Source organism: Dermacentor silvarum, chromosome 5, assembly GCF_013339745.2.
Source record: "Dermacentor silvarum isolate Dsil-2018 chromosome 5, BIME_Dsil_1.4, whole genome shotgun sequence".
NCBI lineage: Eukaryota > Metazoa > Arthropoda > Arachnida > Ixodida > Ixodidae > Dermacentor > Dermacentor silvarum.
The window spans coordinates 24,672,755-24,692,565 of record NC_051158.1 but is presented as its reverse complement, the minus strand read 5'-3'; the positions used below and the strand labels follow the sequence as shown (position 1 = coordinate 24,692,565).

The 19,811-nt window shown below is 43.0% G+C and overlaps 1 protein-coding gene across 2 annotated transcripts; it reads right to left on the bottom strand.

Annotated features, from left to right (window-relative positions):
• Positions 1–4,257: 4,257 nt before the first annotated feature.
• Positions 4,258–18,643, bottom strand: LOC119453099 (histone-arginine methyltransferase METTL23). Of its 2 annotated transcripts, none has more exons than XM_037715097.2 (5): positions 18,245–18,643; positions 14,177–14,281; positions 10,744–10,981; positions 8,345–8,429; positions 4,258–5,841 (listed from the first exon to the last, which is right to left on the bottom strand). In XM_037715097.2, exons 1-5 carry the CDS (start codon positions 18,371–18,373, stop codon positions 5,649–5,651), a joined length of 750 nt encoding a protein of 249 aa, XP_037571025.1. In that variant the 5' UTR covers positions 18,374–18,643; the 3' UTR covers positions 4,258–5,648. The 2 variants fall into 2 exon arrangements, with proteins under 2 accessions (XP_037571025.1, XP_049523498.1); XM_049667541.1 differs by lacking the exon at positions 4,258–5,841 and adding an exon at positions 6,328–6,553.
• Between the last annotated feature and the right edge of the window lie 1,168 nt (positions 18,644–19,811).

Sequence of the window (19,811 nt, the reverse complement as noted above, 5' to 3'; positions counted from 1 at the left end):
GTCTGATGAGCACTATTTCCCAAGTAATAACGGCCATTTCCTTCCAGTGGGTTGTGCAAGTGTGCTTCGAACATTTTGAATACCAACTGTACAGCGGCCTTCATGTTTATCCTAAGAATTTGTAAAAATCCCAAACAATTTGCAATTTTCTTAGTTTGGATGGGGTTTGTCTTACATGTCAATCCTAAGCTTACTGTTAAATGTTGACAATCTGGACAAATGGAATAAACTTTCACAGTGTTTCCAATTTCACCGTGGCCCCAATATCATTCCAACCTCATCGAATGTACTGTGGCAGACAAATCAAATGCTAACACGTTAGGCCTAACAAGTTGAGCCTGACTAGAAAGCAACCTTTCACTTTGGCCACTTTGTGTGACGTTAGCATAAAATCCACTAGCGTGCCTAGTTTAGAGCTTATACCATTTTTGGCAACAGGACATCTAGCACTGTGAAATAACACCCTGATTGGGAATGTTCTGCTACCTCGCTTATCCATCATGTAGTACATAAACAATATACAAGAAGCATAGAAAGCCTGGCCAATATACACTCAACATTGTGGCGACCTTGGCCCTATATTGGGCAGCACTGGCCCTAATAATAGCCAACATTGGCCTAGCTTCCACTGCTACCTGGGTGCACTTGTCAATCTCAAACTGTGCTTTGAGGCAGGTGCACATACCCGTACATTTAGTTCAACTACCGGCACACAGGGAATCCACTTAAAGCTTGCAAGGCTGAAAACCTTTGACCGCTGGAGTGGAATTTCGTTCTTCCGTGCATGAGGGTAAAAACGTGCGAGTTAAAAAATGTGTGAGCAAGCCACAGCATGCATTTGAGGCATGCATACCATTCCGTTAAATGCGGTTTACCTTACAGATAGAGCCAAGAGCTAATGTGCAGGCCAGGGCTAGATGAATGAAGAAGGTGCATCCTAAATTCAGTCACGCTGCAGGTTTAACTTAGATTAGGAGAGATCTTAGTCCCTTGTTGAGCTACAAATGTTCTATGAGCAACACAACATGGCAGCTGACATTTAAGGTCAACTGGACAGCCATGCGCAAACACTTGACACATTCTTAAAACATGCACATGCACTGGTATACAACACTACGCTTTACTATGAATTCATCATGCAAGCTGATGAGGAATAGAATGTATCAACATTGGGCAACAGCTTAATATTAGGGTAAATATTAAATATTTTCTTAACATTTTGTATATATATTTACAGAGGCAAAATACCTGTCTTTGCGTGTCAGTACACTACCCGGAACCAAACTTTATAATGTGCAAACTGGTGTTGTTAGTATCGGTGCAAGCCTTCACAGAATAAAGAAAGGTGTCAACATATATGCAACAGCCAGTTTCTGAATACTGGTTTCTGGAAAAAGTTAATGCTTGCATTTTACACTGATGTGCAAAACATATCTTCTTGCAGAGGTACATCATATTGCAAATGTTGTGCATTTCCCTCGGGTTTAACTACTAGCGGTTGTCGCAAACTTCCTTGAAACACGCAAGACAGCAAGAATCGTACGTGGTTGTGAGTCCACACGTGTGGTAGTTGCCGTCATTGAGATGAGTTATTTCGAGTCAAATTGAAATAAAAGTAAATTATTAGGTTAATTAAGAATGCCTCAGTTATGCATAGTAATCACTACTTTGAAGAAATTGTTAAATGACAGCCTGAATGCAGTCAGTCGCTGAGTTACCTGCTGTGTTTTAATCCCTCATTCATTCTCACAAGGCCTGCAGGCCCTTTCTATTAGAAATAAACAACAACAGTCACTAAGAATTGACAGGGTTCACAAGAGTGCAATCAACTACCACAGTTGGTATGTCCTCTGTATAACCTTAACATCACAGCTTATATTTTCAGCAGAGTGTTCCAAGAGCCTTTCGGGTAGAAAGTTTGAAATCAATGAACAGATTTAGTTGTAGCCACAATGTCACACATCAATGGTTACGGTACTTCCGAGTGCTCACAAAGGAGCCATGTGTAACACGCTATGGTAATATAGCAAAATAAACACATCTAGTATGCAGTGAGGAAAGGTTCACACCACCACATTTCTCCAAAGATAAGCCAATGCGAGACATGCATAGACATCAAGATCATGCACCAGACAAAGCTTGCCTTATCCAGTTCACCTTTGTAATAAAGAATTTGTCTACTAAGAACAGAAACGTCACGAGATCCGGAAACACTACTTGCACGAAAACAGCGTGTCTTATGATGCCTTCTGTTCGTGGTGCTGCACATGGTGCAACAGAAAGGGAAAGGTTCTTTACAGTATGTTCCAAAAGGGCCCACTCTGCATATACTCTGCCCAGCCAGGCGTTGCCTAGCAACGGAGACACATCCTTGCTGCATATAATTTTTCCATTTGGCTTGTGCAGTACATGACACGTTCTCACTGTCCATTTTTTTTTTATTGTAACATACCCATTTGGAGGTTATGCAGAAGTTCATGTTCATGGCTGGGTGGAGAACTTGCAGAGCGGGCCCTCCTGGAATGTACTGTGTACTGTGAAACTCTTTTTTTCTGAAGCAGCCTTCTGTTTGCGGTGCAGCAGAAGTGGTGGTTTCAAACTGCCTTCTGTTCATAGTGTAAAAGAAGTGGGGCATCTGAAGCTGCCTTCTGTTCGTGGTGCAACAGAAGTAGTGTGGCTAAAGCTGTCATTTGTTTGTGGTGCAAAAGATGCGGCATCAGTTGCCTTCTGTTTGCGGTGTGACAGAAGCATTGTCCAAAACTATCATACTGTTGGTGGTTGAATATCGGTAAAAAAAAGAAAGGTAGTGACGTAAACAACTAAATTTCATGGAAGGACACAAATTCTTGTGCACTGCCTGAAATGAACAAGAAGTTGGACTCAGGGAGTGTTTAATTATGAGCAATGTTCCACCATCACACTCCTGTAGTGACATTGTCATCTAAAAAGCTTTGTGTTCAAAACCTTATTCCAAATTTTCAGCAGAGAAAATCAATTAGCAAAGGTTTAGGCTTATGAAAAACAGTTAATTTGGCAGCACTTGCCTCAAAGTTCCAGCCAGACAAATATGGCTTTTTCCAGCTCGACTTACCGACAGGGGTGTCATTCTTATTGTCTGGGGCCATTCCTTAATGTTCCTGGCACCAATTTCCCGAATTGGCACGTTATAAAAAGTGCCTCCTTTTCTAAGATTACCCCCATTCTTTGAACAGGATACTTAAAAAGCTGGCGCAGAATGCATTTAGCAAGGTCTAAAAGTTTACATTCATAGACTCTAATACTAGCACACAAGCATCTTCCTCGTGTTCCTCCAACAAGCAGAAAAACAGTTTCCTCCTCTCGCAGGAAGTTACAACCTGTCAACTATAACTTTGTGACCCTTAAATGCAGTGCGTGCTTTAGGTTCATTATAAACAGGCAGTAGGAAACGACACTTTTGGCATAGGGTTGTAAGAAGGTGTGCTCCCATTTGCCGAGCAAGCAGTGTTTTACCCTTTTAGAAGCCCGATGTGATATCATCAAGCTGCAACAACAAAACTGCGAACACCATGCCAAACACGCAGTGAGGCAGTGCGTAGGATTAAAAAGCAGAAAATGCTGTATATAGATCATATGTACATACAATGTGTCATAACACATACGGGGTTGGTTAGAGATCACTCCAAGCCAAAGAAACCCTGGAGACATCGCTTCTCGCAGCTGTGGCAAATACACACTGATCAACAAAGTTTTTTTGGTCAATACCAGGCCCACTGCACACAACATGAACATGGTAAGCAAGCTCTGTTTGTAAAACGAACGAATAAGTAGCAAGAAAACACTTCCTTACCCACTACTGTGACTCGTTTCTAATCTGCAAGCCCTTTAACAATCACATTTGTGAGGTTGAGCACGCTAGGGTGGGTCTACAGACAGGATCACAACACGCATTTTTCTACGAAGGCTGAGCAAGTTGATTACTTTAACCGTTCCAAGCTGCGTTGACGTCACAGACACAGCTAAGTGGGCAATAGAAGACGTACAATAGATATCAGAAGCAGTAGATTTCACAGTTGTATGCAATGATCATTACTCGCTTGACAACGTGCAGGCAATACTTCTTTTGCACGCAAAAATACCCGGTACAGAATGTCAAGAAATAGTGGTGTGTAATATGGCATGCCATACAATACGGCACAATACCAAGCTCCAATGCCAAATTAGCAAGGTTGAGATGTGCTCCGAAACTGTGGCATCAAAAGTGTGTAACAAGCTGAAGAAAAGACAAGAAAGAGCTTTGTTACAATGTAGAGGCAATGTGGTGTAGTTGTGTGAAACACGCTCACAAAGTCATATAGAAGAAAAGTGTGGCAACGCATGCCGAGGCGGGGCTTCGTAACAATGCGGGTTCAACGTGCAATGTCACAGAAAGCATAAAAATGAAGCGTGATGAAATGGAGTTACATTAATAAACAGGGATGAGTCTGAACGTTCACGTCAGAAACGGTTGCAATGACTCCATGAAGCCTCTAGTTTGCCTGTGCACTGGCCAGAATGTACTCAATTTCAAATTGCCTAGTGACACTTAGGTCTAGAGTAACGAACATTTCAATGTTCCGAGTGTCGCCAAAACACAGTTTGCAGCAGTATATATATATATATATATATATATATATATACATACCAATTATATATGTTTCTACCGCACACGGTATATGTTTCTATAGCACTACCATGGAAAAATGGACAAATGAATCTTGAATAAGAAAATTCCAGGTCTCCGGAAATTTCGCTTAAGGTGCGTGACATACTAGCACAGTTGATTTTTCACTTTGACACACCATACATTGTTTGCAGGGAAATCTTATAATACACCTATTTATGAAAACCAGCAAGGAAATCTGACATCATTTCGCGTTTGTGTTTCAATTGCCCTGTTCAAAATTCATATGTCTGCAAATACTGTACATCACCGAAGAATGACAACTTCGCGAGTTGACATAAGGAATATGAACACCGACCTAAAGTGGTACAGATTAGCTGGCTTTGATTCCATAGGGTCTTTCATCATCTGGGCCCCAAGGCTGACTTAAGCGAGACTCTCATTCATTCTGTCGACCTTGCACGTTCAGTAATCAGAAAACGGTACTGCACAGAGACAGCTTGGCCAGTTCACAGGAAATCAGAGCAACACTTTCTCACCGTGACAGGAACAAGTCTGCATGTCCAGACGTCAATGGCATCCAGACACCCGGATATTCAGGTGCGATATAAAACCTCGAAGGCCAAGCCTCCTTGAGGTGCCAAGACAGCATGGCGATTTCACAGGAAATCGAAGCAACCTTTCATGCCATCACAAGAAGTCGTCTGCTCGTCCACCTCACGCAAATGGCATTCAGACATCTGGAACGTGGCACGTCGTCTGCACATCTTGACGTCTGGAATGTGGCACCCAGATGTCCGGATGTCCAGGTGAGGGTGTAAAGCCTTTACGAAGACTGAGCCTCTTCGAGGCTCGTTCTTCAGGAAGCGGGGAAAGTGGGAACGAAACAGCACAACAACGACTGGGTTGTATTCGATGCACAACGATGACGACAACAGCACGTTGCCACCGACGCGGTCGTTTTTCCCAGCTGCCAGCGAACGCGATGCACCGCGGGTCCACTTGTTCACGTCTTCGCCTTGTCCGTGGCAGCCGGCTCCACAGTTGTGTTGACACTCATCACGAGCATCTCGATGGTGTGCGAGCCTGGAAGGCCCGAGCCGGCGAGGTTGGGCGAGTCTGCCTCAAAGTTCTCGAGCGGAACTTGGACGCAGACCAAATTCCACTGCCGGAGCAGGCCTTCCATTGAGTAGTCCGCACTGGAAGTAAGGCAGAGAGAAATTTGGGTTTGCTTCCTAGCACATGTCTCTACAGGACAATGCCACTATCTTGCCTCCAAAGGGCTTAAAAACGAGACGAGGAACATAGTGGCCAGCTTGTGAATGCAAGATGCCATGAAGACCAAAAGTTTCAAGCGGCTCAATAACAAAATGGTAAGGTTAACGGCTGCGGGAAGCACAAAACAGATGGAAACACAGAAGCAGACGACACAAGCGCACGTCTTTGTCTGTCCCTCGTGTTCCCGTCTGTTTTGTGCTGCCTGCTGCGGTGGATTCGCAGCAATTCATCTAATTATGGTGTTTCTAGGGTTACTACTAAAAAAATATGTGCACTAAATGAATCATTGACTTCTTGGTAAAAGGCAACAAGGTAGCTTGGATCAACTAAAGCATTCATAAGTTGCATTCTTGAAAACTGTGCAGGTGAAGACAGAACAAAGAAAATAAATTTGACAAAGCCGGGTGCAGACTCGCAACTGAATTTATTGAAATGAAACACACAAAATATGCGAGGGGAAGTCAAAAAGTAAAGGGACTTTTGCAATTTCTCGCACTAGGGTTTGGTAACACTGCTAGTATCCAGCGCTGAATTAGTATCATCTGCAACACTTCTATGGAACGCGTCACTCTTATTCCCGCGTTAGTCGTTAGAGTGTAGCAGACCGTTAAGCATGGCAGCTCCATTGTTGATCTGCACCAAGGAGGAAATGAGGGCAGTGATTCGCTTTCTGTTCCCAGAAGGTGTTAAAGCTGCGGAAATTATTCGTCGAATGCAAGCGCAGTATGGTGACAGTTGTTTATCGCGAAGCAAGATCTACGAATGAATAGAGCGTTTCAAACAGGGAAGAACTTCTTTATGTGACGAGGAAAGATCGGGCAGGCCATTGATGTCAACGACTGAGGACAATTTGAAAGTCGTTCAGGGTATGGTGATGGAAAACAGATGAATCACAGTGGAAAAATCGCCAATACTTTACATATCAGTCATGGTTCAGTGTATTCCATCTTACACGACAGGCTAAATTTTCGGAAAGTGTGTGTAAGGCGGGTCCCAAAAGAATTGTCAGCGCAGCATAAGGCACAAAGATTGGACATCTATCGTAAACATTTGGCCCGTTATCGTCGCGAGGGAGATGGATTTTTACAGCAAATTGTTACTGTAGATGAAACTCGGATACATCATCACGAACCGGAAATTAAGGCTGCGAGCATGGTTTGGAAACACTCATCATCACCAGAAGTTAAGAAATTTGAACGTCAACCATCAGATGGTAAGATTATGGTAACACTATTCTGGGACATGGAAGGTGTGGTAGACGTTCATTTCACCCCAAGAGGCGAAACTGTGAACAGTGAGAACTATAGTGATGTGTTGCGAACTAAACTGAAACCCGCAATCAGATCCAAACGTCATTAAAAAATGCGAAAAGGTGTCATCCTGCAGCAAGATAACACCCTGCCACATTCTGCCAAACGGACAGCCGAAACAATAAAGGAGTTAGGATTTGAATTGCTGGAACACCCGCAATAGAGTCCAGACCTGGCTCCAAGCGAGTTTCATATGTTTGGACCATTGCAGGAAGCGCTCAGGGGAAGAAGATTTGCAACCGATGCAGAAGTCATTGATGCGGTGCAAAATTGGTTACAGGCGCAACCAAAAAACGTTTTCTGACAGAATCAAAAAACTTGTGAAACGTTAGGCAAAGTGTGTTTAAGTGCAGGGAGGTTATGTAGAAAAATAATGTATGTTTCAGTTCTCTATCATTCGAATAAATGCACCTTTTCTCAAAAGTCCCTTTACTTTTTGACTTCCCCTCGTATATGCTAGCTACCCCTCCTACGTACATCAACTGATCAAATGTGAACAAAGGAAAAAGCAACGATCACCGTGATAGGTAGTCATTTATGCGAAATGTTGTGCTTCGAAGGTACGCAAATCCTTCACTTCACCTGCTCAGTTTTCAAGAACGCAACTGTGCCAGTTTGCCCCGTTATCCATACTTTTGATACGTAAGTAGTTTGTACACATCTGGAAGTGAAATGAAATGGAACAGTCCATAATGCATGCAGAGAAGAGAATGACATCACAATGCTGACTTCAACACAATGCCATTAATGTTTGACTGGCCTTTGTACGTACATGACCAAAACAGCAAATTAGTACAGCAAGGACTAAGTAAGACATGTGTTGTGTTTTATGCGCTATTTTATTTATAGTATATATATAAAATGACTGACAAATGCAATCAAATTCTGCTGAAGTCAGCACTCTTTCTTGTCCTTACAGTCACATATTGGACAATTTTGATGAGTTAACTCAGCATAAGTCATCTTATACAAAGCCAGGAGTCAAAGTCGCCTCCTTAATCGTTGCTGTGGAACACATCATAAAACACCCACTTAGAGTCAAATTACATGGCCTGTAGTAGCAATTAGCGTTAGCTCTCACAAGAGAGCAGTTGTTGAGCTCACGGGTGCTCACCTTCGAATCTGGTAAGCGCACCAGAAGCGCCCGTGAGGGTTCTGGTGCAGCAGGTAGGACACGGTGACAATGATGTTCTCAAAGTCTGCAACAAAGTGCAGGTCAAAAGATTGAAAAAAAGTATCTACTAAAGTCATATTGCATACAACTGTGACTAAGGGAACCTGCAATAGCAAGTTCACATGTTGCTTGCACGCAGTGCAACTAATGTACGTGCCCTTGGGCATCAACTGCCAATCACTAAAGGCACGTATTGATTGAAATCACCTCCCTCGAAAGATTGTTCTTATAACTGACTCCTCCCATTTTTGAAATATGCATTTTTTTTAATTGTGAGTAACGTACGGTCTTGTTCTTACATTGTACTACGTGGGTTCCTAGCTCAGCTATTTCTGTACTTTGTACAGTGCAATCTCGTTACGATCTTCACGGGAACTGGAAAACAAAAACGTATCATCCGGAAATTGTATTATCCGAAAATATTCGTACATAAGAAAAAGTAGTATGTAAGAAGAAAACGTATTATCCTGAAAAACGTCTTAAGCAAAATCGTATCAACAAGATTCCACTGTATGCATGCTTAGTTGGTTGCGATTGTATTGCTCTACCTTGTTTTTGCATTTCACCCGTGCCTGCTCCCCTCTGTAATGCTGCTAAGCCCTCAGGGCAATAATAAATGAAATAAAACGAAAAACTGCCACATTAGGTACCTACTGAACGCTCGCCGGCACACGTACGTGCAGTTTGGCCTTAAGTGCCTTGGAAAGCCCTCCAACTCTTCTGTGGTATGGTAGTGTGGCACCATCTAACATTCACTCAGTGAATGACAACCACTGCCTCTGAGATTTCGGTGCACACCCTTGTCCTCTTTCACCTTTTTATCCTTTTTCGCTTTTCTTATTGTGCATGTGTTATTAAACATATGGCACATGAAGAACTTCAGAGGAGATGACATGGACCAGTGCAAACACTGAGCATAACTTGCTCTTGCAAGTTGATTTTTGTACGATTACACATATTGAGGCACATATGACACATAAGAGGCTTCAGACAAACAATCCCACGAATCAGTACAAAGGCTAAGTATACCTTGCTTGCGCATGTAGAAAAAAATAAAGAGAATCAGAGCTGTCAAAACAAATAGGCCACAACAGTGGAGAAATTCTAGGTCTATACACACCAACATCCCATGTTGCAGATACCAGAAGGTTCGGTGTGCTCATGGTGTTAATATACAGTTGACTCATATGGGTTTTAAGTTTCCTCAGGAGCACATATCAATCATTGATTTATCACAGGCTTGAACTGCCCAACACTGAATATCAAATCATTAGCATGCATAAGGTCCACTGCAGAATGAAGGTTTCTGCTGCCAGCGATCTATAGTTACACTACCTGTCCTCGATGAAGTTAATCCACCACAAACAACGAATCTCTTTAAAAGCCTTCTCACTTCACCCAAGCCTCTGCCATCTTAATTTCATTTCTCCATTCCTTGGCACCCATCCTCTTAGGCCACCAGTTAGCTGTTCTACATTTTACATGGCCTGGCCCATTGCAGTTCTTTATCTCAATTTCTACTAAAATATCGGCTACTAACATTGTTCTCGTTACTGCACTCTTCCTACTTATAGTACTTCCAAAAGAAGTTGTCCTACGGCAAGTTGGTGGTTAGGCTTATTATACATGCTGTTTTCAATGCAAATTATAGAGCACGAAGCCAGGGAACAAAAAAGACACAAAGAAGTGCCAACTATTAACTGTCCAATAGCCGACCCAGTACAAAATGAAGAAGGCTTCCAGACATGCGCAGCTCAGAGAAGGTGTGACGTAGAAACACGGCATCACAAAAGCTGCCTTTTGAAAACAGACACTGCAAAAGAAAACAAATGTGATAGATGTGCCACTAGCGCAAGCCGACTCTTTCTTTCTGATACAAAAAGCTTCCAACAATTCCCTCGCAGTATGGTCCCTGGTTCGAGCAAGTTATGCATGAAAATTTTCTTTTGTTTTCTATCTGGGTCTACTATTAAACAGTTGGTACTAGTTGGTGCTTCTCTGCATCTCTCTTTTTTCCTTTTCTCTTGCTTCACACTCTGTACTTTGTGCCAAGAAAACATGTATAGTAATACTTCTACTTTCTAATGTATCGTGCGTCATTTTTTTATTCCGTCGCCTGTTTCGTGGCACTCGAATATTGCTATAAGTGGCTTCGACTTACTAGTATAAACAGAAAATCCAAATGCCAGGCTGCATTCAGAGGCTGTGGGGCTATTCAGCTTTACCTATGACCCCGTAGTCTGTAAACTCGTGCGGCTGACTGTACGTGCACGTCACCCTCTGTGCTGTTTTCGCGTGCTACAAGTTTGTAAACCAAGACAGCTCTGCTAAGCCGATACCTTTGGGGTCGTAAAAACAGTCCGACCCCAGGATGATGTCAATGGGCCCGAGTTGGAAGAGGGCCGGGTTGAACAGTCCCCAGGAGATGGAGACCACGGGCACCTCGTTGGCGGTCAGCCCGTTGGCCTCCACATTGCGTTGGCAGTTCTTGAGGCCCAGTGGCGAGCTGTCCGACAGGGTCACTCGGGCTCCCAGAAGAGCCGCCAGGATCCCCGGCAGGCCGGTGCCGGCACCGATCTGAAACACAACGCAACGGTCAGTGGTGCGGTATCAAGCATACGGTACAGGCTAGTTGATAAAACATTCATGTTGTATTTTCCACCAGATGGCAATGCACTGAGACACCCTCGGAACAGTGCGAAAAGTTGGAACGTAAGGAAGGGCACGCGACGAGACAGTCGTACTGTGCAGGCGTTGCAATCAAAACACGGGGGAAATAATAATCGAGACGTATCACGTCGACAGAGAAGCAGAGTCCTGTGTCAGCCAGCCAAGTAAAACCTAGTCAAAAAAAGAAATATTGTTTCCAGATGTGTCATAGCCTTGAAAGCTGTGGTGGTTTGTCTGTTTTTCACTTTTGCTTTGTGCATTTGTTTATCGCCACCGAGTTGGGTATTGCCCTATATATATATCTCCTCTCTCTAATAAAATTTAGTTAATAGCCAGCACAGTCTCGTCTTGCGCTTCTTAACGTTGCGTCTTTTCGTGCTGTTCTAGCATCATCTCGCCCAACTTTCAGTACTACAGCTGTGAAACAACAGTAGCTAATAGTGGCTAGTTGACAAAACAAGTCATCTGTCCTCATCCCTCTTTGTGTTGTCTTTTGTGTCCAGAAAGTGTTGCAGTAAACTAAAACAATGATCGGCTGTCAACATAATGCCAACATGTTGACTGATTGTGCTATTGGTTTATTGACTGGGCTGAACAAAAAAAAAAAAAAGTGACAACTAGGAGGCCTCTAGATTAATTCAGATTGCCTGGTGTTCTTCAAAGCACATAAAATTTATTTATTTATGTATTTATTTATTTGTTTGTTTATTTATTTATTTGTGTTCGGTGGAATTGCCGTAAGGCATATAAAAATAATAGCAAAAGGAGTCAAATACAAGTACTCGAGCATTTTTGCATTCCACCTTTATCGGTTTGTGAAAATTTTTGCCATTGCCAGCTGTTTCGTAAGAAAAAAAGCAATGCTAATAATCAAGCTAGCTTTACCAAACAGACATACCTAATGCCGGAACTATGTATTTTAGTGTAAAAACTAGGTTCGTCACCAAACAGCAGCTGATAACTGCCTGCCCATTCTACATATTCGCTGCATAAAAACTACTGCATCGTTGCGCCTATAACCTGCATCGAAATTCGAGGTGCTAAGGTACAAGGTTAGGAGGCGGGTTTCACGGCAATGGCGTTCTACATTGCCGTGAAGCTGCACCACAGGCCAAAATTTGCATTTAACTCAAACTTCTACTTTGTACCTAAAGCTTATATTAACTGACAGGGAAGGTTATACGGCTAAAGGTACGGTACAGCTGCAGCAGCAAAGTGCACCACAAACAACTTGCAACATGCCAGATGAGTGAGCCACCTACAATAATAAACAAAGATGACTGCAGCCAGACAATGAACAATGACGGGTCATTGGCAGGGATTCAGTCGGGTTATCTTGCGACAAACACGACAGGAAGCGTCGATAACGGCACGGCCCGAGCCGTGTAGCCAAGACCCACAATTCAAGCAAACAAGGTCAAGGCTCTGTGCCAGTTTGGTTACTTCCACGGCCACTATCCTGTCCGTGAATGAGCCAAGCCAAGAACATCGTCTTTGCGCTTCTACATCAAGCGCAAAACAATGGGTGCAAAGCAACAGGCACATAGCATGTCTAAAACGACAACCTACCAAAATATGTTGAGGACAGTGTTGTCTAAACTGTGGTCTGCAGACCTCCAAATGTTCAAGGAATTCTGCAGGCACCTGTTTCACAATGCGTGATCAATGAGCATCATCCACCTAAAGGGGTGAACCGAATTGTCTGCCACGCCTTTTCTGTGTGAAATTCAATTCTCCATATAGATTCAGATTAAAAAAAAAAAAAAAACTAGAACGAGATTCTAATCAAACCAGACTTCCCCGCTCTGACAGGCCCGAAACGTTTACTACCTGAACGTAACACCAATCTTAATATCGACCATAATTTTTCTCAATGGTTGTTGAACACTCGTATCACAGTAACATACATAAAGGTGGTGACAGTGCACAACTGTGACCACAAAAATGGTGCTGGTTATCCCATTCTATTAATTTTTCTTCAGATCTAAATGCAACACTAATCAGTCATTTTTGCAGGAGCAACTCATAATTGGCTGTAGTACAACATGTCAAGTCACCAGCTAGGTAGGTGTCAACATGGTGCCTGGCACTCGAGTCACCAATAAATTGCTTTTGTAAATTTTGCTATGGTCGGCGTTACCTTAGTAATTGGTGAAGAACAACTGCCTAGCCAAACCATACGGGCCTCTTCTTGCATAATGTGGCTGTGTGCAGTTATCTGCACACAAAACTTTTCACGGCAAAGCAACCTTCCAAACACTCTACTGTTCCCTGGCAAGAAGGCTTGCACAAATGAAAGGACACTCCAGCAGAGTCTAGTATGAACACACCTCCAGATTTTACCATCGGAATTGCTGCCAACATTTTCATCCCTGTATTCCGCTAAAACAGCAATGCCAAATCGTATGCATAGCTCTAAATGTTTTGCTTGTTTAATTGCACAGCCAATGGAAATTGTATGAGTGGGTCAGGATTGTTGTATATGCTTAGCTGGAATGAGGACACTAGAGGGTAACACTACGTCAAGCTTAAACTGATATAGCATCTTTTTCAAAACCTTATTTTCATTCTGTTGTTAGAAAACAGTTCATTAATTGTTATCACTGCAGTAAGTGAAAACCAAGCCTACCCTGCTTGAGTTTTGTGCCGTAAGTTCAGTGATTAGTAGGTCAGTGTGACGTCATGAATAAATTATTTTCTCACAACTAGGCTGCATTGTGGTAGGAAAAATTTTACGAACTTGCAAGGTTGAGCCTTTGGCTCCGTTAAAATGTGATGTGGTCCTTATTTGCTTATTAACTATTGACGAAGCAGATGCTGTGACGTCACGACAAGCTGTGATGTCACGACAAGCTGTGATATCACGAATCTGTGACGTCACGACAAGCTTATGCGGGAACTTCGGGCCCAGTGTCACCACCCATCTTTAATTTTTGCGTTTTCTTCTGACTTGGCGATCCAGAAAGCCTCTCGAAGTAAGAATGGCTGTTGTGCTATTGCAGAAGCTTAACTTACTTTGACAGCTCAACTCTTTAGTGTCACTTCAAGCAATATGACTTGCAGCAAGTCACCAGCGAGTGAAGTGAGCCAGATCGCACTCACCTCGAGAATGCGTTTGCCCTTGATGTGCTCCCGGTTGAACCAGAGGTACTGGGCCAAAACGGGACTGCAGGGCCAGACATACATGCCGTAACTTGGGTCCAGCATCTGCAACCAAGAGTGACAGGATGCATGCGTTTTGAGACCTGGTCTTCACTACAAGCTGCAGGAACAAAGGAATATTCTTGGTCCATAACTTTTGGGGATATCAGTTTCAGTACCAGTTTTCACTTTTCACTGTCATCAAACACTTTCGGGGATATCTATGTCAGTGCCGGTATCACTCTTGCTATTATCAATCACTTTCTGGGATACTTATGTCCGTGCCAATATATCACTTTTGCTATCATCAATCACTTTTGTGGATATCTATTTCAATGCCAGTATCCCTGTTGCTATCAACAATCACATTCCGGGATATGAGGTTCAGTGCTGGTATCACTTTCACTATCATTGATCACTTTCGACCGATCTTGGAGATATCAGTTTCAGTATTAGTTTTTGATATATCAGATTTATTGGACAAGCCTTTGAGCAGGATGCCCATGACTCCAATGGAGTGTTGTGTTCAATGTTTTGTTATGCAAATGTTTGCATGAAAGTGATCAACCAAGAATATGTCCCCAGGACAAGTAACAGTTGTAATGTATGTGCGGTATGGATCAAACTTAATACAGGACATGAGCCTAATTAGTGCTCCAACACTGATTGCAGCTAATGTTAAACATGATCTTCAGGCTGACCTTTCTTAAATTACTGCTTACATCATGTACAAGCATGACTACATCTTGTCCTTTAATTGCCCAAGAAAACAAGGGAAATGGATTGTGGAATTCGCATTAATATTCAGCAGAGGTTCCTCTAGCTTTGCCATCGGTACGGTTATGGTTCAATGTTGAGGGGAGCACTTAACTGTTTTGTTACGGCTAGAAATGTGTTCAAGTTCGTTCCGTTTATGTTTTAACATTTTATTTCAAGACGTAGTAGTCACAATGTATACCGTGATACATAGAATTATAGCCTGATCAGTGGTGTATTGAATGGATGTAAGGCAGTAATGAATGCTGAGGCAGTTTTTCACAACTTTTATGTGAAACTTCAAAAAAGCACCTCAAGGAACCTGAATGAAAGTAATAATTAGCTATTTTTAGTATAATTACTAAGAGCAACAAGAAACTTTGAAATATACCAAATAGTCGCCTGACTCGTAGCTCCCTACTTTTGCAAGTTGGACCACACAAAACAAATTACTACTGTGCAGATTTGGTGGCGTCAATAGAAACCATAGAGATGCCCATGCAATGTGACAGAGCATTACTTTCACAAATGTGAGAACGAGTAAGTTACTATTGTATAGGGAGCATTTTTTTTTTTTTTTTTGCTCATTGCAGCAAGCACCTGGTTCGTTGTTTACTCCGATCTTTAGGCTCGTGAAGCAATGGTTGTCAGGTCATGGAGCATGCAGAAGCCTCTTCATCCTTGTATACTGCATTTGATCAGCTTTTCTGGGCAAGCAAGTTGGTCTAGTGCATGTTCAATTGGCGCTGGAGCCTTCAAGTGCTTTGTTCAGCTCCTGTACAGTGCTGTACATTAATGTGGAGTGTTGCGCAATATTGTACAGTAATGAAAAAGGGCACTTGTACAGGCGGTGTTCAAGATGCAAGAGATCAGCGTGCTAGTCAAGTTTCGGTCGAAGATCGTTCTGAAATCGAATGCGTGCTCTCGTGAGAGTGACAACCCCAAACGAAAAGAAAGATAGCTCGTAATAATTTGTACATACGCTGTCGAAACACTGATGGATAAAAGCAACCTATGGTGGGAAAAATAATGTTGCACTTGATATTAGTCAAATGGAATTATCAGTATAACATGCATTCATGAGCATCTATCATTTTTTGAGACATTGTTAGTACAGCCTAGACTTCAGATCACCAAATTAGAAAACCCAAGAGAACCTTATGCACCTTCACTGCTGCTGTCATTTAAAAACTGTATTGCCGAGTGGACCTGAGCGCAGATCTTGAGTCGTTTTATTGAGGAAGTGTTATCGGCCATACCTCCCAGTTCAAGTTTCATCTTTCCAGACTCCCCAATCTGCCAAAAATGGTCAAATCAGCGCAATAGTTGAAGTTCAGTCATTATTTCAGACGGTGCATGGCGTTGCGAGTATAAGTATTCCAACAGACATGTTTAACAATGTGTTGAAATATTGTAGATGAAATTGAATGATTTATATAGGCCCAGTAAGGAAAAACTTAAATGGCAATAAAGCCGATATTGCTGGAACACTTATTCAACTTTCTCAGAAAAAAGTGACTAATTTGGTGCTTTCGGTTGACACACGGGTGTCTGTGTCACATCTCAGCAATAATCAATGGCAAAATACTAATTTGGTGTCTTTAAGAGTGGAAGATAATGAACATGCATACTACATATTTTAATTACTAAAGGCATGCATTCACAATGTTTTTACTTTATTAAACAGTTTTACCTTGTCCGTAAATATATTACTCTTTACGAATTTGGTATTACCGGAGATGTGGACAGCAGCAATGACACTGGTAGCGACATCTCGTGATGCTTTGTCCAACCACAATGTGTTGGGCACGGTTTCATGTACATGTGTGTTCTTAATGAAGGAAAAATTTTCAAGGCTGCATGTTAACAATTACGTCCCCGTGAACACTTTATAACAACGGCTAAGTAGAATATGGTTGATTACAACAATAATAAGTCTGTGCTCTCTCTGGTTAATATATTAACTCTATGTATGCTCTGTGCTATAGGCATTATAATATCTGTGCCACCAATTGCCCGTTACTCATATCTACGTCTCTAGTAACCCAGTATTCGGCAAAGGGCAACGTGTTTACAGACAAGCTAAAGTTATTATTTCAGCCTCATAATAATGAATGTGTGTGTGTAAAACCTGACATGAAAGACTCTTGTAAACAGCTATAATGCTTCCTGCTCTATCTTATCTCTATACAAACTTTGCCCAGGTCATTAGGAGGGGACCGGGACATTTCTACCGCATCAATGCGATGAATTTTCCCATACCACACAATATACCTCGCCGGCTAGACTGAGAAGTCACTAGTATGCTATAATTTGAGCCCATATAAATGCAAGTTGCCTGGAGGGTAGATGCATACACTTTCCACTCTAGATCAAAAGAGGGCCTTTAATGACAAATCTTGCCGCTCCCGTCTAACACTGTACGTCAGAACCAAATCTTCAACTGTAAATCAATGCTCCAGCTGTGTTGTTAACATCCTTCACACGAGCCAAAGGGGGTTGCAAAATGGAATTCAAAATGAAACTTAAGGCTTCCGCCAAAAAACTCTCATTACACGTACAAATGCTGATAGTATAAAGTTTGTTGGCGTAACTACAAAACATCGGTAGCCTGCGCACGACGCTGATATCATGACATATGTCGCATGAAAGCAAGCCCAGCAAGCCGCCGATCACGTAGCAGAGCACTTTGGCCTCTCTTACGAGTATCGCGCGGAATTTTTCTTTCGGACAAGCATAGCACACGCGATCGACAACGCAAGCTTACACCGATCGCTATAAAAATCGGTCGACGAGGAGTCTACATATCTTGTTGTGAGGCAAAAGTAAGAGTAATCTCAAAAGAACAATCTAATACCAGCGTCACACGGCACGGCGCACTTTCAATCGCGATCAAACCCGACTGGGATCGAATTTCTCGGTCGCGATTGGCTCCCTTGTGCAAGCTCTGGGAGGAAGCCAATCGCAGTCGAGAATTTCGATCCGGATCGGGCTCGATCACAATTGAAAGTGGCCGCGTGACACCAGTAAAAAAAAAAGGGGGGGGAAAACCGCTGCTGGACTTTTTTCTCCCTTTCTTTTTACTTCGTACAGTGCTTACACGCGCCTAATCTACCCAACGGTCGCTCAAATCAAATTAAGGCAACCGGTTGCACAATCAAGATGTCTGAAACCGAAACTGTCTTTCGCGGCGTTCCTTTTTCGCGCGCAGCGCGCCCTATCAACTGCTGGACTGATATCACATCGCGATAACAAACGCGCCGCCCACTTTACCTCGATGATCTTGACAGTGAGCGACTCCTTGTGCGACTCGAAGACGAACGTCCTCGTCTTGTAGCTGCTGTCGCCGTTCTCCATGTAGTCTGGCTGCTTCATCCGCTGTTTTTTGCGACTCAGTGCCATGTCCACTCAACGCGTTCGCCGTCGAAGGGCTGCGCGGGCGCCTCTGCTGATCTCGGCCAGCGACTGTCGCGATCACGCTACATGCTAACCTACGTACGGCCCTACGTGCCTATACCTAGAACAATAAACGGCTACGCCCCTGGCGAAGAAAAAAGAAGACACATCTCCGAGCGCAAAGAAACCTAAGCTAAACATAAAACGGCCTAAAACACAATACACACACCGAAAAACTGGCGCACGCACGGCGCCTTCCTCACTAGCACTCCCCCATCTTTGAAATAGCTTCGCCGCACTGCACCGACCGCAGCGCCCTCGCGTTTTCGTGACGGCGGTGACGGGAAACGCGTCCGTGCGCGCGCGTCGTCTGCTTCGCGAGTGACGCGCATGTGAGTCCCCTAGATGACGTCAGGTCGCAGTGGTGGGACTTTCACTCCACTTTCGGACTGTTTTCTCTAGTGTTTTTTTCCCCTGCTAAATGCGGCAAAATGAAGATAAATGTTTCAGGCCGCACTTGTGTAGAAATGCGGGAATGCTCGAGCATGCTTCAAGACAGAACAAATGAAATGATTCAGTGTGTAGAATTTTAAGAGCATGCCTAGTATGTTGGAACGCTTTCCTATGCCTCAGATTAAAAAAACATAGTGGATGTTATTGCTGCTGGTGTTGATCCGATAAGCCCGCACAGTTATGGGTGGTTATCGATAATTAAATCTCGAGCATGTTGAACGGACTCGCTATATTATAAACTGCTTATAAACTCGCCTCAAGAATCGCGTAAGGCATCAGGAAATAGCGCGAAATGACTGTAGAGAACTAAAAGTGTCCCTCAAAACTGTGTTTGCTTGTCTGAAGACGATGTCTTTTTGGACGAGTGGATGAGTTCCCTGAGTATGCGCGGTGTCTTTTATCATCGCCATAATAACATGATGATAATATAATGACGATGATCTATGCTGTCGCGTAATGACGGACAGTCCGTAACTGCTACTGCGGTAGCAAAAAAAAAAAAAAAAAAGAAGCTTACATGTTTTCTTTCTTTAAATGTTGTTCTGGCGCAGTAAAAGTAAATGGAAAGAAGAATGGAGAGAAAGTCCCTTCTTTCTCTCACTTCTTTCCGCTTAGTTTGGTGCGCCTGAACCACATTTCAAGCATGAATCAACTATAGCCCAACATCGCATTCTGCTGTGTTCCGTCTCTCTCTTTTTTTTTTCGTTTTCTTTTTACAAGTTGCCAAGATTAAGTCGGACGTAGAAACCCCGTTGTTCATTGCAGACATCCACATAAAAGCGCGGAGCAGACGGCCGCGCCGAGAACCTTGAAGACGTCCCACATAAGTGAGCCGAGACGAGTACGTATGAAGCACTTGTGCGAACTCTAGGTTGTTGTCTTCCGTGGGGTACGGTGACGCATATCACTTTCTTCTTTTTTTCTTTTCTTG

Bases quoted from the DNA above. Each gene is read 5' to 3' on its own strand.
- LOC119453099 (XM_037715097.2), bottom strand. From the start codon at position 18,373: ATGGCACTGAGTCGCAAAAAACAGCGGATGAAGCAGCCAGACTACATG. The intron at 14,282-18,244 runs GTAAAGTGGGCG...TCTTGGTTGCAG, and splicing joins TCACTGTCAAGATCATCGAG to ATGCTGGACCCAAGTTACGG. The intron at 8,430-10,743 runs GTATCGGCTTAG...ACTTTGTTGCAG, and splicing joins CTGTTTTTACGACCCCAAAG to ACTTTGAGAACATCATTGTC.